Source organism: Aythya marila (assembly GCF_965140915.1).
Source record: "Aythya marila genome assembly, chromosome: 9".
Classification (NCBI taxonomy): domain Eukaryota; kingdom Metazoa; phylum Chordata; class Aves; order Anseriformes; family Anatidae; genus Aythya; species Aythya marila.
Window position 1 is genome coordinate 20463959 of NC_139050.1, and position 23501 is coordinate 20487459.

General features: G+C 37.6%; 1 protein-coding gene across 9 annotated transcripts in view; it reads right to left on the minus strand.

Moving 5' to 3' along the window:
• Nucleotides 1–23501, minus strand: part of NAALADL2 (N-acetylated alpha-linked acidic dipeptidase like 2) — a 419953-nt gene that overhangs the window by 306339 nt on the left and 90113 nt on the right. For 2 of the 9 annotated variants that reach the window (XR_014318086.1, XM_082766744.1), the window contains exon 1: nucleotides 20354–20461. The exons of 6 other annotated variants lie outside the window; for them this stretch is intronic. Coding sequence is in view for 1 of the 3 variants with exons in the window: in XM_082766744.1 (XP_082622870.1) it covers nucleotides 20354–20396 (43 nt within the window). In the remaining 2 variants the exon portion in view is untranslated. Of the gene's footprint in view, nucleotides 1–20353; nucleotides 20462–21870; nucleotides 21977–23501 lie in introns of those variants that run through there. One more of the 9 variants, XM_082766751.1, reaches the window with a different exon arrangement.

Genomic DNA, 23501 nt, shown 5'->3' on the forward strand with positions numbered 1-23501 from the left:
TGCCAGGTCGAACACGCCTCTGCTGGAAATGAGACTTAAAGCTACTTCTGCTCCTTTATACCGTCTCCCTACAAGCACCTGCCTATCTGAAGCTCAGCAGGACTCTGCTGTGAGCCTGTTTTCCCCACACAGCTAAAGAAAGCCACTGTAGCTGGCCAGAAACAATTATCTGCACAATTCAGCAAATAGGCTTTTCTGTAGCCTTCTGACTATTTCTGGAGCTTACACTTGAGTGATTTATTTTTTTTATTATTACTTTTTTTGAGCAGCTATGACTGACCTTTCTATCCTGAATACATGCCTGGCTATACCCACTGCCTTATTCTGTCATTGAACACCACAATTTGCTCTGATCATAGATTTTAGAGGAACAAACAAGATTCCTGTCTGATGGTGTCTATTACAAGTGGTGTAGTATGTTTTCTAACATTATCCACAAATTCACACTGACTGCACACAACGCTCTATCCTTACCACCAATATAAAACAGAGAAGGCAGTAACACCACTTCATCCTTTACAACAAGAAAGATACAAAATAAAACATAGATCATTACTTACTTACTTTCTGCATTAACATTTATTTAATTTACTGAAAAATTTAATGTAGTTAAAGGGTAATGAGAAATCCCAGTCATGCCAGTTCAGCATTAACAAGTTGGTACTTTGTTATGTTGCTTCTCCTACACTGTCTACTAGACAGAGTAAACTTCCCCTGCCTCTCTGAAGCAGCGCTGTGGCTTGGATCAGCACCACTGAAAATGCTTCCATATTCCAGTTCAGTAACGGATGAATTTCAGTGTTGTAGGGAAAGACCCACAATGTGTGCAGCAATGAATTGTCTAGGCTTCACACAGATACAACCAGCACACATGACATTAGTTAGAGGAAGAAGATGTGAATTAATATGCTACTGCAATTTATGCCATTTATTTCCTTTACATAATGTGGTAACCATCCCATCCCATTAACATTCATAAAACAATTCAGAGCTGTTTAATTTCTACATATTTATGAGCACTCATTTGAAATGAAAATTGTTTTATTATTGACACTTTTTTCTATCTTGGCAAAAAAAGCAAAATTTTAAGCACCAAAGGCTAATGACTTCAATATTTTTTGCTGATATTAATCACATTTGGAATGCCACAAAAACGAGAAGACTTTTACCCAATTCCAAGATACAACGATCAAATAATTAAGACACATAACCCAAAACCAATAAATGATATTCCTAGCAGCAAATGCGGTGATGTAATTGCAGCAGTTTTAGTGCCTTATTGCCTTTGCCTATAAAAAGTATTTGAATAACCAAATAAAAACTAATGGCAGCCCCAGATGTTATCATAAACAGAAACAGTACTTTCATTTTAAAAGAAAACAGACATTTTCCTAGGTTCAGAATACACGTTGCATTTTCTGTAATATCCACATTCACTTAATTTAGAGCATGCAGCTTACTTTATAGTCCTGTATACAAGATTGGAGATGTGTACCTGTCTACTGAAGAATTAGAACTGTAGAATCGTGTAGTCTGGAAAGACCTTCCAGATCACCAAGTCCAACCACCAAACAGGCCTACCCAGTCCCATTAGTAAACAATTAGCCCTCTTAAATGACTGGAATTTACAAGCCACTATGAAACTTCAACGGACCCCAAAAGAGAGGGAAGAACCTTCCTCTGCATTACAAAGTAAGGACAAGGTTGCAAAAGCAAAAGGATGAGATTTTCCCACAGCATGCTGGAGAGACACAAAAGGTACACAAGAGCCCTGACAGAGTAAATTACTTGCATTCATATTTTCGTTCATCTAATCATATCCAGCATGATTTCTGGATGCAGTGGGTAAATTATTTCTGTTCTTCATTACGTTACTGACAAGAAGGGGATGTGACTTTGGAGCCAGCCTAACCCCCTGCTTCTTTCCAGGGAGCGGGGCTGAGAAGGAAAGGAAGAGGAGGCAGCGAGGCACCAACAACCACTTCAAATGTAACATCAGTAATTTTGTGAACATTTTGAAAAACAAAAGAGTTACTTTCTCATTAACTTCTTTACTGGAAAGGCCAGCCCGCCTTCAAGATTTTAAAAACATAACTGGTGCTGTTTGCCATTCACCTCCAGCATCAGTTCTGCAGCTGAGTTTTGTTCTAATGCACTAGGCAGAGCCTAGTAATCACAACAGTCCAGAAAAACAGTTAAAATCCAGCTCCCTTGCTCACAGCGCAGCAGAACGCAGTCATCTGCAGGCCACCTTCATGTATTTGTGTTGACAGTGTGCTCACACTCGTCCCAACCCCATCACACAACTGGCACTGCTGAACGAGTGCTCTGGGCAGGGCACTGCCGCTCACTCACATGGGGAACAAGCCGACACCTCCAAAGCCCTATTAATTTTCTAACAATACACAGGCTTGGTGGTGGTTGTTGTGTTGTGTTTTTTTTTTCCCTCCATCCATTTGTTTGTACCACTTATACCTGATTCTCCTGCCTACAATACGTATTTAGAAAGGAAGCTCATCAAGGCAAGGATTGTTTTGTATTAGAGTAGCACCGTTCTTAATCATTACAATTTAATTAAAGGTTCTAAAGCATACCATTATATAACTATAGATGATCAAATTTTTCCAAATAGAGCATATGATAAAACTTCACTAAATGTGGTAACATACTGACATTTCCACCTCCAAAATTCCTAATACACTTTGAAGTTTCCACAATTGTTATGGAGCTAGTAAAAAACAGATGACAGCAAGAAAAGTGAACGATGGCATTCTACTGGCTTCAAACAAGCAGCTAGATTGTCAGAACAAGTCTGAAATATTCCAATCTCTGATCAATGACTTTAGAAAGTTGTCAATATAACAAATAGTTTAATGCCAAATAGCAAAACAAGTAATTAAAGGAGATTCTTAGATATAAAATTATTACTGGGATCATCAAGTGAATAAATCTTTATTTTTGGACTAGTTGTGTTTCCTTTTCCTTCAAGAAAGAGGATCATTAACATTTAAATTGGAGTAAATTAGACCCATTTCTACACAGCAAAGCAGGAAGCATGATCCAGCATCAAGCAAACTGGCAAATCAGGTCTGTTATCAGCACCTCCTGAATAAAAGTCTATGTAATACTGTGTACCCAGCACACAAAACATTTCTCAGGAGCAGAACAACCCATGGCGACCTTTGAACAGTCTCGCAGGCATTTGAATAGCAGCAGCCTGGAGATGCTGGAGTTTGAACCAACTTTATACCCGCCATATGTACATCAGCTCTAACTACTTTTTAGTAGTCTTAACATATTCCTGCATTGTTAAAGTTACATGAACAGGTTCATTACTTAGCAGTACACTTACTAGACACCATAATCCTAAATCTGACTGAAAACACAACTCAAGAAAAATCAGAGAAAGGCAAAAAGGGGAACAAAGACTTCACTTTCACAGATCTGAGTGTTTCCAGGTCTGACTTGCAGCAGCCTGGACGAGGGTGACTGCTGGGTTCTCCCGAAGGCACCTCTGAAGCGTAAGGGGGCAGAAACACAATTTCACAAGCAAAGACCTGACAAAGCACAAACTCTGAGCCTTAATGCACTGATGAATTGCTAAAATGAAAACAGATCACTGATAACCCAGTTAGGTTCCAAGTATGTCACTTCAGACTCTGCTAAAAAAAAAAAAAAAAAAAAAAAAAAACACACAACTTTAGACCACATATTTGCCCTTCCTACAGGGACACACCACTCAGCTGTGATTCAGTGCAGCTTCACCACTTTAATCTAAGTTATCACATTAATGTTGAGCCATAGCAGAAGGTTGGGTCCCTGTGGTGCCATTTCTTCCACGAGCACTTAAAAGAACATCTTCAGTAGGATTAGCTTTCTGTTTCTTAACATGAAGAGAGAAAAAAAAAAACATTTTGCTCCAGAAAAGGATTTTAAAATACTGCTATTTTTGTCCTCTTTGCTCTTATGATCTTCCCATTCCCTAATTTACACTGTTGTTATTGTGTCAAAGCAAAACATGCAAGATACAAGTTGTGTGCCAACTGCAGCCAGGCTCCTAATGACTAACACTTCAGAGCCCTAATGAGTGTTTAATGGTTCCTAATGCATGCAGTGCACAATAATCATTTTTATAATCGGGTTCTGAAGTTCATAGCTCTTCCTTCGTCCTCTGAACACAACACACAGCCAAATTGGCTCAAAAGTTAGGACTGAAAGGGCACAGCAACATCACTAGCAGAGACTTAATACATTTCAAACTTCAAATGGCGTTGAGAGTTTGCTACTAACAAGTCTTTTTGTAAGAGTAAGACTTAAAAAAAAAAAAGTTTTCACAGTTTTTATGCCCTGATATTGTCAGCTGCAAAATTAAACTGGAAGAAATGATGACAGGCTAAGCCTTAATTATTTGTGGAATATGTACAACACCAGAGAGGAGTTATTTTTCTATTTCTCCTCGTAACATTGTCTAAGAATTAGTTAGAAGGGTGTAAACCAGATGGATGAAACCACTCAAATTTCATTTGTGGTGTGACAGGCAGGGACCTGGTAACAAACAAGTAGGGACAGAGTTTATCATTTGAGTAAAGTCTTATCCCCAAAATATTTCATTTTCCATTTGAAAACTAAGATTTTGTTTTTGGATGAGAAGTGGTTAAAATGGAGAGGATTGAGGGGGAGGGAGAATACCACAAGGATTAGCAGCTCTTACCAAATTGTCTTTGTTGTAGCATTGCACAACTTGGCAACCTCAGACTACTCCAAATATTTATGATTTAGAATAGTTTGCAGGCACAACAGCCAAACTGGACAGCTAATGACATACAATCACACAGAGATCATGGTTACCATCATTTTCAGTGAAAAAAAAAAAAAAAAAAAAAAAAAAGAAGTTAAGTCTTTCCACATTCAGTAAATATTCCATCCTTTATCAGAAATACATACAGAGGATGGGAAACCTTACTTTTAGAATAATCACTTTATTGTTGTTTCTTCTAGATCTTTTAAATTATTATTATTTTTTTCCAAGATGACTAGTTATTGTTTTAAATATGGATTTAATTACTGTGATCAGATGAAGGCTGAATCATTGCTCTAACTTCAGTACATTAATAGTTTCTGGGCTTCTACCAAAAAATTGTAATGCTAAAATTTGTTTGTATTTTACGTTTTTAACGCATAAACCCTTTATCAATGTTTAAACGTCTTTGGCAATAAGCACAGCAAGGAAACTGGGAGAACAGAATTGCACCACTGCTACTTTTGTTAATACATGAAAAAAATCACAAGTTTGGTGTTAAGTCATAAGTTCTTACAAGGAAGTGCTTTTTTATTTTATTTTTCCAAACTAGCTGAAAACTTTCATTTTGCTGTTAATCATGCAATGCAATTCAACTGAACTCATAGCCTCCTATTAATATAGTAGAGGTAAACCAACAATCTAAAAAAAAAGGACATTTTGGAAAACCATTGCTAAAATAAACATATTTCTTCCAGTTACTGCTAGACAGCAAAATAAGAACAGAATACTAATCTAAACAGAAAACAGGTGGTTCGCTAGATAAGCACAATGCCCCGCGTCATAGTTGGGTTACTGCATCTTATACCTCAAGATTTTGAGATGCCAGTCATTGTGTTTCTGACAAGAGATGAAATCCCCAGTGGACTGAGGCCATCATTTCCAGTGAATTTCCATACCTTGTCAGCTGTCAGCGCTCCGTACATATTCCTGACAGACTCCTAGTCATACATTAACTGCTTAATCTTGCTGATTAAATGCAAGAAAGCCAAACAACAATGTAAATTAGAAAGTACTAAGACTCACTAGAAATCTGATTCAATATGAGAAGAAAAATTCACATAGGAGTTAAAATAGTTAAAAACACATCTTCACTGTGTCTTAATTATAAAAAGACAGACTATTTAAAATGCTGTTTTTGAGAAAGAAAATCTGTAATAATGACTGATGTCAAAATCTATAGGTGCTTTAGCAAAAGTGACCTGATTAAGAAAAAATGTATTCTAATTCACATTGAATTTAAAATCTGCCTTTAATAATTTAAGACTAAAAGCTAAGAGGAACAAACTAGGATATACAAAATAATACAAAGTAATTATACAGTTATGACACATAAACGGACTAAAGTAACGCTCAAGCTTAATAACACAATATGGAAAATGCTGTCACAAAAGCCTTCGTGAAACAACCATAAAGTATTCAATATTATTTGTTATTTCTTCTCCCTTACCACCTAGAAGCTTTGCTGAAGCCACAGCGTCACCGACTGCATCTGAAAACATCAGTTACTCTTGCATGAAATTGAACTTTATGAAGAATAAGAAGTTACTGATGATCTTCAAATTCGGAAGCATAATAGAAATGTTTATCTCTATACTTGGCATAATTTAAACATTTATACGCTAGTAATTTAGAATGGCTGAAGTGCCTCACGGTTACAGGGTTTACAAATGATAACTGAACAATCCAGTTCGGTTTAAAACACCACTTTTCAAACACCTCATCTAAGCATCCTGCTTCTCTTCTATTCCATGGAATATAGGATTTTAATTTTCTCCTATTACAGTAACCAATCATGCCTCTATGTTTTCCATCTTTACAACAGATGTGCATATTCAAAGAACCAAACAAGCCAACTTGCTAAAACAAACACTAAAATAAAAATAATGCAGAATGAAAAATAGTGCCAATTACAACTTTTTAGCCTATAAACACCATAAAGCAGAAAACAAGAAAAAAAGTGTGCTAAAAGCAGTTTGTCAAACCAAAGCACACCAACAGAAAGATTATTCATTTTTTTTAGTATAGGATCAACTGTAATTTACTTATTACAAATGTATGTACCAGAACCGTGTGTGTGTATGTATTTATTGTTTAGGTAATAATTGAAGTAGACGGTACAATTTCTCCCTCCTTTTCCAACCCTCCCCAACACACACACAAGAAGTTCCAGGTCTGAATATAACCAGTTCAAAGACAACTCACAGCATAGATATAGCTGTGGCCGCTTCACTACATTTTTTTTCTTTGCTTTCCTCAAAAGCCAGGCATGGGTAACTGGGTGCTCTTTCCCCTAATTCTGAAGAAGAAATATACAAATTAAATGAAATGCAGGAATATATGAATGCATTTCACATCTCTAAATTTTAACAGGAAGAATTCAAGTCAAGTCCACAACTACGATACCTAGGACAAATAAGATAAAGTGATTTAGTAAAAAGCATGTATTTTTGTGCTTATAATACCTGTAATCTGTTAAAGTATAGGACTGAAATTCAGAAAAGGTTTTGAAGGTTGACTCAGGGGCCCACTTCACATCTGGGCAAAAGCAATCTAAACATCCCAGCTGAATCTCATCACCTCCACTTAAAACCTGTCTTCCCTCAGATGCTGTGCACATGAAGCATCTGAATGTAGCCAAGGACGCAGATTCTCACAGCTGAAAAAAAGAAACCAAAAAGTCCCAGTTTGGTTTGAATTAGGTCTGTCTTCAAAACCGAATTACTCACTCAACTAGAAATGTGCTGCAAGATGAAGTTACTGCATCTTTTAAGACCTGACAAATACCTATATACTGAGCCTGCTTCATCAGCAGTTTTGTTTCTTTTCCTGAGATATTAACTCTCTACTGAAAAAAGCCCTATTCGAAGCCCCCAGCACATAGAAAACTACTCACTTGGCCCTAGGGCAGATCATTTACAGAAGACTGGTACAAAATTAAATAAATTAGATCTGAGTCCAAGTTTATGATTCAGTTTTTAAAAAGTCTTTTCCTGAGACAATAGAAAACAGTGTTATTTTATTTTTTAAAAATCACTTCAGAAATATGAAGGCAATTTTTCTTTCCAGCATCTTTCAATTTTGCCATAATTGCATTTTAAGAGTCAATCCAGTTCAAATAGCTACAGCTGACACCAACAGAGGAAAAAACAATCCAAATTTCTTAAACCCAACAGCTGACTTCACAAATAGACAAACAAAAACAAAAACATTTTTTTTTATTGGCCCTTACACTCATTTAGCAAGAACACAGCAGTAATCGTAGACGCTGCAGAACTGGGACACAGGCATTAAATTCAGTGCAATATTTCCTTTCGGCCTGCACTAAAGACAAAGCAATAAACAGAAATAAAGCTACAATGGGCCTTCCTCATTACACGAAATAAACCAAAGACGACAATACCCTAAAGCAGCATACATGTTGACACTAAGACTCCTTTTCTTTTTAGATTTGATTTGATTTCTCTCTTGCTTTTGGGTAGATCTCTAGAAGAAAACGTCTCGACCACCTTTGCCAACTCTGTTCAAAAAAGGCTTCTTGACTAAGCTAGGTGACAGGAGAACCAGCGGGATTATTGCCTGTGAATGCATTGCCGACTCCATCATGAGCATCAGTACCTGTGGTTTTGTGACTCCTGACATTCATGCAATATATGTCCCCTTGCCTTTGAAAACGCAACAATATCATAGAAAATAAAAAATATATTGAATTTATAAGCCAAATCTTGGTTTCCACATTTAAGAAATCGGTTATTTGTATTTTGGTTAATATTTGGCTAATGTAAAATGGACGGGGGGCTGGACCAACACCGAAATAACAAACGGGGAACCCTTTGCTTTTAGATGATCTCTGCAGAGAGCTCAGAGAAGCTCAGTTTGAAATGGAGCTTTTACAGCATGAGGGAAAAAAGGAACAATGTTCACCTAACTGCTGTACAGAGCATGGCACTGAAGTAACTACTCCCTCCTTCACCCAGAGGCCTGTCCTGGATCTTCTGCATGACAAAGGAAGGAGGTAATGAGAATAATTACATCAAGACTTGCATTTAGACCTGTTTTATAACACTTATTAGTACAGCGCCTACAGCATTTCAGATGGACAGCCAATTAGCTGTTTGAAAAATCTGTCTTGAAACAAGAAACATCCTCAGGAAAGTGGAAACTTACTCCTTGATTTAAGGTTTCCATACCCTTTTGCCATCAATGCAAATGAAGCTGAGTGATGCTGCCAGTTTTCCTAACTGACCAGAACTGCAGAAGTGGTTACTGAACAAACCATCACCTTAATTTCATTCTTTTTTCTCCTGCAACCTTCCAGTTCCCACCCTTCATGGTAAGAGCTGTATTCTATCTCCTGATTTTTAATAGCCCAGCATGTTCTAACCTCACTTCTGAGTAAAACTCTGGGAAATTTTTTTTTTTTTTCCTTTCCACTTTTTAATTTGAACACTTCTACTGCTAGAAATGAGCAATTTAAAACCACAGAAATACCTGTAAGTAGTTCTTACCACCTTTGCTAAGGCAAAGGCATTTCTTGATTTACTGACAGATGTTAACCCCACAATGCCTGCAGAGCTCAGGTGGTATTATCTGAGTATCTCAAATGAGACTCTAAGGTGAAGTGTGAAACAAATGACTTGCACAAACCAAACCATGGGGTTTAGCAAACCCATAGAGAAAATCTCTTAACCAAAAATTGAAATTAGTTCTCTTCCATCTTAGCCCACACATGGCTTCAAGTCTGAGTATAACCCCGCACCTAGCTTTAACAAGTGAAAGCTACAGCTTTTTACCCTACCAGAAGAGCTTATCTCCCTACATGTAGGCACCAGAAAATTTCATCATCTACTGTTAGAGCAAAGACAAAAGACAAATTCCCTCCAAAGCAAGTCTTTCATGTTAAAAAAAGTCTTAACGAATTTGTTAATAAGAGTCAAATAAAATAAAAGCTAATTACATTTTAATGTAAAATTTTTACACCTCTTACAGATGTTTAGGTTATTTCATGGTTTATTATAAAACATTTTCTGTTATCATTAACTGAAAGTTAATAGCCTCCTCGCATGGTGGCTTCAGTGTAGTAACTGCAGTGACACCAATGTGAATTTTAAGTTGCTGCATATGGCAGCGGTACAAATCTGACCTGCCAGCCAGAAGACATGCACAGTACCTAAAAACTCCAGCTTACATTTCTCAAGGTATTAAGCTTCCTTTTGTCACTAAAATAAATGGCTCAACTATCCAAAACTTTTTTGGAGTACAAGGCCAAATTTAAATGGCTAGAGGGTTACTGCAGAAGAAGGAAAATCAAGGCAGCTTTAGGATCGCAAACTCTTTGAAGTTTTTAGAGAGAAAGTATTTAAATGGATTTTCCCCCGTAAAAAAAAAAAAAAAAAAAAAATAATATATATATACACACACACACATATATATACTTTTTTAAAAAATGAAAACAGAAAAAAAATATTATTCAAGTAGTGCTAGGGTTCGTCAGAGAAGCCATATTTTTGTCGTTATTTTTACTGAGGGCTCTGCAGTCAGACTCCACCTTTAGTCCTGCGCCACAGAGAATCCATCTGCTTCTTTTGATTTAAGCATTTAGCCTTATAACAAAATATTTAAGCCAAGAAGCCAGAACTTGCCATAGAAAGCCTTCAGAAACCGCATCATCGTCCCCGTCCTTGAAACAGCCCCAGCTGTCTTCCCCACTGAAGCTCAGGGCAACAAAACACTTGCCTCTCACACGACACATTCTGTCTCTGTGTGCTCTTAATAGGCTACCGTTTACCTGCTGGAGTGCAACCTGTCACTTTGGCCACCTCAGATGCCTGCAAGCCTCAGCGATATTGTGCTACCTCTTTTGATCGAGGCTGTGCAGAGTAAGGTCAGCCGGAAGGGCTCAAGCAGCAACACGCAGCTGGCAGATACCCTTATGAGGGAGCAATTTCCCGCAGAACTGGCAACAACTACCTAAAAGCTGGCTCTCTGAAGTCATCTTTGTCCTATTTCACTTAGTTCACTCTTCAAGAAGAGGTTACAGCACCACTATAATGTGCACAACGCTTGAAGTATTTCAGATACTGTTTGGTATCAATTCTCACCACAGGGTGCTTGAAGATACAAAGATATGTAACAAACAAACATGCAGAACTAATAGAAAAACATCCACTCCACACTGAAATATGGAAAACAGTACAGTATTTCTCAAACGTGCTCTGGGAGTTTCCTTTCCAGAGCAGTGTACCCACAGGCTTTATGAACATCCTATCTTTCTGAATCATCTGCACTGACACAGTAGCTGGCATGAAGACTAGGTTCGCTATCTTTGTATTGGGCCAACTAAAACATCATTAGCATGGCACAGTCCTCAGGACCATGCATACTTGCCTCCTTGCTTTACACAATGTAGACACTTAAACAGAAAGCAAACACACTCATGGTGAGGTGCCCTCGATCGTCCTTCTTTCATGGGAGAGTGCTTGGGAGCTCTCTAACCCCCTCCCCTGAGTTTTCTTTATGTATTTCCAGTTCTCACGGACAGGAAAGAAATCTTGCTTCATTTACCACAAAAGGACGCAAATCAGCACCTCCTCAAAGACCACTTTGGAAGGAGAAAAAAAAAAGGGAGACTTACCCTACTCCACCTACAAGGATTTTGTACTGTAATGTAATGTGATGTGTAGTTGTAATGAAAGAGTAGGCTCTACTTCCAGTCACCTAAAATTACTACTTTTGAAGATCACCTCAGTTCTTCCTCTCTTTCACCTACAGTCAAACCTCAAGGACCACAACATGAAACAACACTGGCTCTAGGCCTTACCAGGATCAAGAAAGGTAGCCTGTATTTCTAACGCTGCACTCATTACATGCTCTTTGAAATTCAAATATGTTGAAAAACTCTTCCTCCTACACCCCGTTTGATGGCGAGATCTGTAACTCAGAACTAATGGTGAACTTCACCTATTGGCCTAAAGTAATGTGCAACACAAAAATGAGCATTCCAGTTTGGGTAAAGGAGGTTCTAGCTCTATCTGGGTTATACATCGTTACACTTAGTGACACTATCCTCCGACCACAGGGACATCTGAGGTCTCCTAAATCCCCTGAAGAACTCTCACTCTCCTGAAGAACAATGCTAGCTTTGCAACAGATCAGAATTTCATTTTCACTGCTTTAAACAAAACTCTAAATATTTTTTACACTGACACCCATCTTCTGAGAACCCATGTTGAAAGGAAAATGTGAGACACTAATTTTCAGGCTGTCTCATCTGGTCCTTGGGATCATGCTTTTTCCACACCAAAAGAAGTCAGCTGAACTGCAGTTGTGAATGCACCTCTAAGACAAGAAGCATACTGTTTAGATTATAGGGTCCCATGGTGAGAAAGTGTCTTTGATAGAATTAGAATTTGCTTTCTTGCATCTCAAATGCAAATTTCTCTGGAGATAGCTAAAAATAAATCTGGTGAAAAACAAACAAAAAAACTCTTCAGCAATAAACTATTTTTAGTACATAAACAAACCAAAATATTCTCATTTGCATATGGTACATCATCTCCTTTGGTGTTTTTTTATTTATTTTTTTTAATCTTATGCGGCAATGCTACTCACAAACTAAATAACCAAAAAACAAGGTAACACTTCTGGTGCCAGATGCTGAAGATCAATAGCTGTTTCCCAAAGTTTATGGCATAATTAAAATTTGTAACAGGAATAATTTTCTTTTCAACCCCTCAAGCTAAGCATAGAATTATTGACTAAGTCAAAGCTATGTAGTATAACATTTTTTTTTATTATGTTTATGGATAATAGAAAAGATTTTATTGTTTTTACATGTATTCTGGTAACTATAGAAACAGTAAATAGGATGCATTCTCTATATCAGCAAAGCAACAGTTAAAAATATTTTGTTATTGTTTAGGTATGTAGAGGACATGGATTTATATAATTATCTGTTAACCATCAGCTAAACTACAGTTTCCAGGTGGGTGACTAGAATGCCCATGAATTAAAAGAACACTGAATTTACTGTCCTTACAGTTCAGCTGCCACAAAGCCTCTGTTATAGAGAGGCACCACTACAGGGATTGCATGCAGGGCATCCGAGTACTCAATACTGCCTGTAGCTGGAAAAAAAACATGCTGTTATCTAATTGACGGGAATATTAGAGTGGCTTTATATTTATAATCTGAACTATATACCTATGTGTTTTTTTTCCACAACCCAGGCATAGTAAGAAAAGACTTCAAGAGAGAAAGGACAAGAGAAAAGACTTCAAGAGAGAGCACAGTTGATCCAGAACAACTACACATCTCCTCTATGAGGAGAGAAACCTGGATTCTGCCATACAACCATCATTGCCATGATTCAGAATTACTGTATGTCTCAGAATTTCAGGTCAAATATGCTCAGTTTAGAAGCAAAAAGCTGTATATTTGTTTTCTAACGTTCAGCTCTGAATACTCACTCACCCTTGGATATCAAACTTGATTATTTCCTGCTCCTACGTCTCAATCAATGCTAATCATAACACAGGCCAAACTAAACTCCCCAATACCCATACAAGCCCATTATTTTCGTTGTGTTTTCACAAATAAAATATAACTAGGAAGTTAGTTATATATTTCTGCTGAAGAAGCACAAGAACAAATACAGTCTGACTCAGCCCCTCTTTGCAGAGCTAGTTGGAATAAAATGCAGTAAACTTAATTGTGTTATGAAAGCACATGAAGTCTGAGCTTAAACAGACAGCAGGAATGCCACTTCTACACAACCACTATTTGAAGAAAAAGATGAATATATACACAAGTTGTCAAAGGCAGCTATTATGAAACTATGTCTAGCACTATATATTTGTGGTGACATTCAGGCTAAAAATTTCAGCTCCACTTTCCAGGGCTGTTTCCAGAGAGATGCATTTAGATAAAGTTGGGCTTCTTAATCTCTTAAACACCAAGAAGGGTTTCAATATATTACCAAAACATAACCAGAAACATGAAACTGGAAAAGGGCACAAGCAGCGGCACCACCACTCTGTGGGAGTGGGCGATCGCACCAATGCATGTCCAAGGGCACCACGCGACTCTGCACCAGCTGAAATACAATCCAGAGGTAAAAGCAATAATGGAGACAATGGATTCTAGAAAATACCATAATATGAAATGAAATCACAGTATTTCTGACAGACATATGCTCTTCTTTAGTGAGCCAGGCAGTATTTTGTCCTGTATGTGGTGACACATTCACACTTGCTCAGGATGGCACAGCTTTATGCCATTTCTTGCTTAGATATTAAACATGGGATATGACAATCTTAAAACATGGAAAAATAAGTAAACCTGATTGTTTTCCATGCCCCCGGGGCACATCTTCAAACAGATTTCCTGATGCCAAAGCTGACTAGTCTCTGAAAATCTTTTGGAAAGACATGCCTCCAGAAGAACATCTGAACACTTGAAATTTGCCCGAGTGTCCTCAAGTTCATCTGACAGAAATAGCACTGTTACAGCACTCTCACTGTAAAATCTCCCAAGCTTTTGGGCACGTGGTAGAATTTAACTACTTGTGAATATGAAAGCTTGCAATAACGGTTGCAACTTGTATGACAATAAGTAACATCGCTAACAGTGCACAAAACTAAAGAAATGCACTTCATCTCTGGTCACTGCCTCTGCAAATGATCTGACAAAAAACACTGTGTCTAGGACACTCGGACTGCCTTCTAGAACTCAGTTTCAGAAGGCTAAATTGAAGCAGTGTGTCTCCTCCCCCAAATACACTGCCTGGCCTTAAGATTAAAAACATGTGAGTGAAAGATGGAAAATGACTAACACACATTAAAATTTTCTTCTGCCAACACAGAGCAGCTTCATGCATCGAGGGCTACATAATGCATAAAACCTATGTTATGACAATGTGAAGATGCATAGAGCCACCCCAAACCACTAGGAATAGCAAGAGAACCGAGAAAACTAAGTTTGCAGATTTGGTCCAGTTCTCCAGTGGCCTGTTTCAAGTTTTCCAGAATTCACTAGATACTACCCAGGAGAGCATTCTTGCACAGGTATTGTGCCAGTACTCTTTTTATACAGCCTAAGTAATTCATGTTTCTCCTGTTGCCTTGAATCTGACTTAAATAACAAATATATAGAAAAAACTACCTAGCATCAAAAAAAGATACCTACGTGAAATCACTGGGAAGTAGAAAAAGTAGAATAAAGTAGACTTTACCGAGAGAATTTCATCATTATTTAACCATACTACATTGCTATGCCACAATACTACATTACATGCAGGAAATCTCCATTAAGCCTAATATAGGATATTAAAAATATCTAAGTATGAAGGGACTAATTAGAGACCAGGCCTTAAAGAAATACAAAACAAACAAACAAACCCCTTAGAAATCTAAGTACCTTGATCACAGTGATATTTCAATGAAGAAAACCATCTTGTTCATCTTCAGGAAGCACATCTCAACAACTAACAGCAAGTTGGACCTTCCTGTTTATAGGATAGCATCCCAATATTACACCACCTCTTTTGTGGCAGAAATCAGTGAAGATAGTGTTTTTCACGCAAAGGAAAAAAGAAAAAACATCCATTAGAACAGTGGTATCCTATCCCTGTGCAGAGGTGAAAAAAATTTCCAGGCGTTTCCAGAAAACCCCAAGTAATTGGAGGAGGAAAAAGGGACCTTGTTAGGACCTGCTATGAATGCAGAGTACTCTCCATTACAAACTAGCATCATATCTGCACAAGAAGTTTACACAAACCCTGTCTTCTTTTGCCTCAACTGCTAAAACCACATTGATATCCCCTCTGCGTCAATCTCAGTTCTTTACTTTTCTCCAGTAAGTGACAGAATTTCAGAGAAAAGAGGTACAGGAGTGGCCAAAATAAATACATGGCTTACCTCGCTGCTGTTCACTAAGACATGCATTCTGAAGAATGATGTATTGGGGGAAAAGCCAACAACCTCACTTGGATCACTTCCCTGAGCGGCAAACGTGAAATCTGATAGAACCTACTGCTGAGTAGAGGTTATTTCCCATTCAGCACAATTTCAAAGTTTAAAGTAGCTCAAGATTACAAGCAAAAGTTTTTGGACACTTTGCAAACATCATCCTTTTTCTATACATCTACTACATTTTCAATTTTGCTATATTTATTGCAGCAAGATGTTGCTATCTTGTTTCATTTTCAGGCATATATATTAGGAAGCAATCATCTGCAACACCCCTCTAAAAACTGGAGATGATTTTAACTGCAAAACAACAATAATGCAGAGTGGGAGCTGGAAGTCTCTGGTTTGATATACAGTTTCTGCATTAGATTCATAACCACTGGAGACAGATTTATTGTGCTTCAATTTATACTTTTTTCTCAGTTTTAATATGATTGTGTTATTGAGGATATTTCTGTAGAACTAAAATTTCAAGCCCTGCTTCATGAACACAAACTGGAAAAATCAAAGTTAAAAAAAAAATAGAATACCTGTAATAAAGGAGTTAAAAGCAACTAGAAAAAAATTAGAATGATTAAAGCTGAAGTCAAATGAGTGTTCTGTGCTTATCTAGCTGCTGATGGCTCTGCAGGACTATCTGAATCTCTTATTTTTCACAGCACCAGGACAGTGATCAGTGCATACTTCTCTAGCTCTCTAGATTCACTACTTTGAAATGGAAGTCAAGAATCTACAGGAGGCAGCAATAAAATGAATTATTTTAAATTACCCATTGTCACTGTACCTCGTTGGTGAATAGAGCCAATCTATGTAAGAAATGCTGTCACAGAAAACCCTCAGTATTACCATTTAAAAAGAGCTGAGAAGGGATCCAGGGACATTCTGCTGATAATTGTCCAGACAGCAAACAGGCACTGAATCCTGAGGACTGAGGTCATCAAATGCAAAGTGGAGGAGGGGAGAAAAAAAATTTTTACAATGGACCTTCAGAGCTACCACCTTATAATACAGAACCCCAGTTAATAACTGCAACTGATGACAGCGTTCGTTAACACTATTCAAAGCTCCCCTCCAACACTAAACTGAAACAAGGCTGTTCCTTCAAATAGCCGAGCAAGTAGAGGAGGCCTGGGGCCAGAAAGTCCTCTCTTTAAGAAAAGGGAAGCTCAAGATGGAAGAGAAACCATTCTGAAAGTCACTTTCTGGGACATTCCCTTTCTAGGTCCTGATGTAAACATGTTGTATTCTTTATGTATGCTCTTGATGTTTTCCGATTGCCTTTCTCAGCAAAAAGGCCTCGTTGCTTCTTGTAGACTTGGTCTGTAAATGTTTCATGAGACTACATATATATTAATCTAATAAAAAAAACAACATCACAGCACAAGAACAAGTCCTAAGGAACTGATTCAAACCCTAAGGAACAGCTTCGGAGCTGATCCAAAGCCCAGATTAATTACAGACAGTAATTGAACTTGCTGGAAATTTACTTTAATACAATAACACTCTTATTTAATCACGTGTTTATATTAAGGATTTATAGAATGAAGCAACAATAATTTAAAAAATGATTTAGGTATGTTAATAAAGAGTACATGTAGGAGCTCTGAAAAAAATCAGGGTGGTACATTAATTATGCTTGAATGACTTCTCCCATTCTAGGTCCCATCCAACGCCTCTCAAGAGCTGCAAGAATAAGCTGCCCCAATGCGAACTTGTCAGTTTGGCTCCATCCTCTGCGGGGCAGAGAGGCAAGTGTGTATTGTACACGCTTAGCAGGCAAGCAAGGCTACTACAGTCATCTAGCAACACAACACAGTGTAAAATCGATTATAACTCATGTATAATATACAATTAACATTTACAGTAATTGCATCCTGTGGGGCTACTATTGTCATAGTCTCCCCAAAACAGTACTTAATTCACAGGAAAATTGAAAACAACAACTCATGTGAAGGGACAGAACTTGACTCACATTCAAAAAAAGGCAACAAAACCCCAAGATATCCTGTCAGCTGCAGTTGCATTTTTAAAGGGCTCTCAGTGTGCTCACTTGAAGGAGGAATCAATTCATGGCCGGCAGTCAAAGGCCGATTGTTCTGGGCTTGCTTTGATCTTTCCAATTGTCACACCCACGCTGCAAGTTTCGTAGGAACTGAGGGCTGAAGTATTTACCGAAGCAGTAAAATGATTACAATGGAACCGAACCAGGAGCTAAGTTATTCTCAGAGCCTACTGTACTTGGTGCAAAAACAAAAGAGCTGCGATGGCAGAGTGACCTTATATTTACTGCCGGACCAGATGGCGAGAATTAGTGACTTATGTAAGCCCCAAGCCTTCTTCACCATCTGACGGCTGCTAGGTGAAATCAAACAAACATCTCTGCATAGTCCTTAGTGCACAAACCTAATCAGCACAAGACCTTAGAAGAAAATGCTGCAGGGAAAGGCAAGGAGTGAACAGGACTGAAATCCTTGGTTCCTGAAAAAGGTTGTGTGTTTTGTTTTGTTTTGTTTTTTTCCCCAGCAGAACAGAGACACGCAGGTATGGCACAGCGAGTAGGTTCATGCACCTGCTGTCCAGGCTGCATCCCTTTTGCTAATGAATAAGTGAAGCCAGCCTCCAGGGCTGTCAATCTGGCACCTTTAGTAATTCATACAATCCCAAAGTTCTCTAAAAATAAATAACATGAAAAGAAACACAAGTTGTCTCACTAGCAGTGGTTTGACAGGTATCTTGAATTGTTTTAATTTCTCCACCTTTTTTTCCTCTTAAAAATACCAGCTAAATCACCGATTTTGAAGTCTCTAAAAACAAGCACACATCAGAATAACACAGCACATTAGATTAACAGCAACTAAAAAAACAACCACCAAAAAAACTTTTACTGGTGTGTGTGTATATGTACGGAGAACATTTCGATTTAATCTAAGACACTGTTGTGCAGCCCTAATTCTCATCCCATTGCCCTAATGCAAACCATCAAAAGAAATTTCATTTGACTAAACTCACTTACACTAATGAAGAAAAGGTACAATTCAGGATCACAGGCCCCCAAAGGAGTTGTACGTGATACAATGGGCCTGATTCATTTATATCAGTTTTACCAATATAATTTTATTGGCAGCAGTGAAAAAGCTCCTCACTTGCAACATGGAAACAAAGACCATTATTAGGCTGAATGCGTTTCTGAACAGCATACCACTGTAAACTCAAGCCAGATCCTGAATGAAGAAAGAAGAAAAAAACACTAAAAATCTCTCATCAGCACATGACATAAATGGTATTTAGACCTGTATACTATGTAATGAGTTATTTTTTCAAAGTTAAAATCTGGATGAAAACTGAATTTTCTGTGTAGTATATACATACTTTCTACCACAACGTAAAAATGTGGAAAACAGGGTTGAAAAAAGTATTTCCTCTCTCAAAAGCTCTCCAAGAAGGAAATCTGCTTCAGCACGAACGAAGTTATTCCCAATTAACTCAGGCTGGAGACACACATTTGAATCTCAGTATAACATGCTTGTATACGCATGAAGAATAACTTCAGGGGAAAAGCAGTTAAGAGGGCTTCCCAATGCCTAGAAAGTCACTGTTTCAGCTCTCACAAAACCATTTGCAAATTTTAATAGCTTAAAGATTTTTGCAGAGCTCAAACTAGTTACAAAGCTTTATCTGTTGCTATTATGCAAAGCATGAGAAAGAGGCCAAGAAGAGACTAGTAAGCCAAGCAAAAGAAAAACACAGGTTGAGTGTCAGGGGAAAGAAACACTGGGTGTTAAGAAGATAAAATAATGAAAGTAATTTCTCAGGAAGATATTTCCTGGGACATTAAAACTGTCTCTTGGAAAAAAAAGACTACCGGAAAAACATTCTTTTTCGAAGCAAAAACTTGACATTAATGTAGCAAAAGAAGGACTAAGCAAGATTTATGAACTGTTGTGTTTAGGGCTTCTACTGAAAATTTAAAATACCTAGGACAGAAAGATCTGCTCTCACAGTTAGCCACACAAGTGCTACAAGGGCTATTTAGCCCATAGACGTTGGTGTTACCTTGGCACAGCCCACAGAAGGAAGAAAACAACTTGGAATAAGCCAAGAATGAACAAGGGAAAGAACCTCCTTAATCTTTATGGATCTGCCATGCCCTGCTCACATGCAACAGGTACTCAGGTTGTGCAAAACAGCAGTGTAAAGCATTTCCTATCCCAAAAATATTTGCAGCAGATTGAACTGTTACAGAACAGCAACCTCAATATCCACAGATCACCTTGTTTAAAGCAACCTTTATTGACAATAGAGTGCCAAATACTCACACGATCTTATCGCACTTTCTTTTACTTTTCTAATTAGTGCAGTGTTTTTTTATGTTTGCTCGCTGTGCTTTGTTTTTAAAAAACAATGCATTGCAAAGACGAGGGATGCGGATTTCCTCATTTTTCCAAAAATACATGCACGTGCAAAAACAAGTCCACTTCTGTGGACATGCAGCACACACTGCAATAGCTGAAAGCAAAACAAGCTCCCACATGCAGCAACTAACAGTGCCCAAAAGTTTTTAGCATGGAAGTAGGTTGCATGCTCTTACCTTGTGGGGACGTATTCGGTAAACTAGATTCATTCTCTCCCATTTCTAAAAATGATCAACTCCTCTGTTAGGAGCCAAGCTGTTTTTACCAAGTTGCCTCGGTTGCTGTGCAAGTTTTGACCTCCTGACTTCCAACTACAGCGTGGTAACAGTATACCTGACTTTTTGTGAATAATTAGTATCCTGCTTCCTGAGTTACCTGGGCTTGCCTGACCTGTTTCTCTATAAACTGACATCATATCCTTTGATCTCTTTTGATTAACATGTGCTTCAGGCTACACTGCTTTGTCTTATTTTGGACTCTCCTGCTCATTTGTTCCCCACCCTTTACTTTCACTTTTATGCAGAAAGCTACCTGAACAACATTTATCTTCCGCAGCAGGTGTTTTAGTCAAAATGCCAAAGCCTGCAGAAAGTTTGCAGCCGAATTTAAAGATTCTTTGAATTTGCATTTTATAGGAGAATTGAGAGTAAATGTTAACCATCAAGCCAGTCTCTCTAGGATGGGAGCTTTGCAGCCACAGTTCTTCACCATGGAGAAAGGGCTGCAGCCAATACAGGTCCCACTGCCAAAATCTTTGCCAAGAACTCTAAACCTAAAAAACAAGAACACCCTCCCCCCGTCTTTCACAAAGATTATCTACAGGGAAGATCCTCGATTTGAACACTGTAATTTTGAGATTGTTTTGACTGCGTGACAGAGAGGGATTATAAACAAAAGAAAAGGTTATTTCACTTCCCATCCTGCTCCAGCACAAGAACACAAAATTTTCCAGATAATCTTATCCTGACTTCAAGTTGAGTTCCAAAGAAATATTTGCTCTTTTCTGCTGTAGTAGTCAAATAACACGTTTCTGGTACTTTTGTGATCAATCTGTTAAATAAGTACACCTGTCTCTGCCGACAAAGTTAGTTTTATTTTAACATTTACATTTTCAACTATCAACAAGAGAAATCAAAGAGAAGCCATAGCAGTATCTTACAGGAACTAAATAGCTTTCACAAGGTTAACCTCTGTCTGGATTACAGTCAAAATGGTCCAAATCAATCGCTTTAGACTTGCTTTTTACTTTTTATTCTTTAAAACAGAAGAAATTAGGTCTGTGTTTAGATATAAACTGCACTACTGTGTGTTTGTTTTGTTTTGTTTTTTCCAGTTACATTAAGTTTCAGAAAATAACAGGCAGCCTTTCAAGAAAATTTATCTAGACTAGGTAAAGTGTACTTTTAAAGTAAAGTTTCTGAAGCAAACTATAACAATTAAAACAAAGCCATTAATCATGAAAAAGAACATCCTCACAGCTGGTAACACTCTTTAAGCCTATTATCACATAGACGGAAGTAACAAAATATTTGTCCTCTAGTGATTCATTGTCAACTCTGTGGCAACTCTGTGTGCACATAACTAAGAAACTTCCTCATTTCCATGCACAGCTTGCTCTCAGCCATAATTAAATAACTGAATTTACCTACAGAAGTTAAGTCAGATACCCCAGATTTTAAGCAGCTGCACATACCCTCTTCCTGGGGACCATGGAGGAGCCAGTTCAGAAGCTTCTTCTTGACCACATCTGGGGAAGTTGATGATCTAGTACCGAGTTCTGAACATACAATCTTGACTCGCTCGACATTTAAAAGACATAATTAAGAAAAAAAATTATTTATCAACAAAGATCTACAATACAAAGCAAGATACATTTGGTGAGACAGAGACACCTAAAGCATTTCTGCCCTCTCCAAACACAAACTGTCTCTCTCTTCAAAGACAGCAAGCCTTAAATCTACTATGTTATAACAAATACTTAATACAGGAGAAATTATACTGATTTGTTTTTATCTTCAATGTTGTATTCCAAGAAGTCCTCCTCCATATAAAGAAAGCCACTAATTTCAATAAAACAGAAGCTTAAGGAGGCAACAAAAAATATCTTAGCTACTGAGTACCAACACACTCTTCAAAGAACGAGATTCTGATTTCAGGCTTTTAGCACCTATAGAAATATTTTGTAGTTTAAGTTGCAGCATTTTATCACATCTCCTTCAATTAACACAAATTTATTTTTAAGAATTCAAGAGATGAGAATGATAATGCTGAAAATACTTCTTCCTTTGCAAAGAACTATTCCAGCAGGAATAGTGCAAAAAGGACTGATTTTTCACACTTCCAACAGTGACTAATGGTGAGAAATGGCCAGGCTGGTTTTACGTTCTCCTAAAGCTGTTTGTTGTGCTCAGTTGTGCGAAATGATTCAAATGAAGTGCTTTCCAAAGGAATAACTCTTAATTCATTCACTCCTTAAGAAAGGCCCAAATGTAGAAACATAATGGGGTCTTTGTTCTACTTGTAGAAGAAAACAGAATGTTATTCTGTATATTTACAACACAGAAACCGCAATGTTTCTTGATTCCAACAAGTTCATTTGACAAGACAATGTACAGAAATATAATTTGATGATGATAGTAATTCCAGGCTACAAGAGCGAAAAGCTAAATCTTATGCTTCACATAGAACTGTGCCAAATAGGTAACTGCATCATGCTGCAAATGTCACTAATGAGTACATGCATAATTTCAATGTTATTGGAAACAGAGTACTCTCTACCAACAGTAACAAGGCCAGGCAAGATGTTTGGATGTTTGACTAGTGAGGGGGGAAAAAAAAAAATAATAAAAAAAAATCTGCTCTATCACGGATGAGATTTTCATCCCACATTCATTCCTCTGGCTTGGCTGAGGTTTGATTGTTGTTGTTTCTTTGCTTTCCAGTTCCGATTTTGGTAAACAGTTTTTTCACCAGTTATTAGGCAGCAGTGGTATATAACTTCATCACCACTCTGGAGTTTAATGGGAAACAAAGTCAATTTGTTCTCATTTATTTCTAAGCACTAATTACAGCTCATTAGAGCTTTTTGTTAGAAAATTACTTGCCATCAGAAAAATATCACATTGTTGAAACAACTGTTTTTATTGTGAAATGATCCAGTTCTAATGAGTCTTCCATTCAGAAAGTTTTTTCAGTCAAAAAGTGTTCAGTGTCAAAGGGTTCCCCCCGGAAAAAAAAAAAAATAATAATAATCAAGAGGCTTCAAAACACCACTAGAATCTGCAACCTACTTACTTGGGCAGAACAAAACTAAGAATTAGGTCT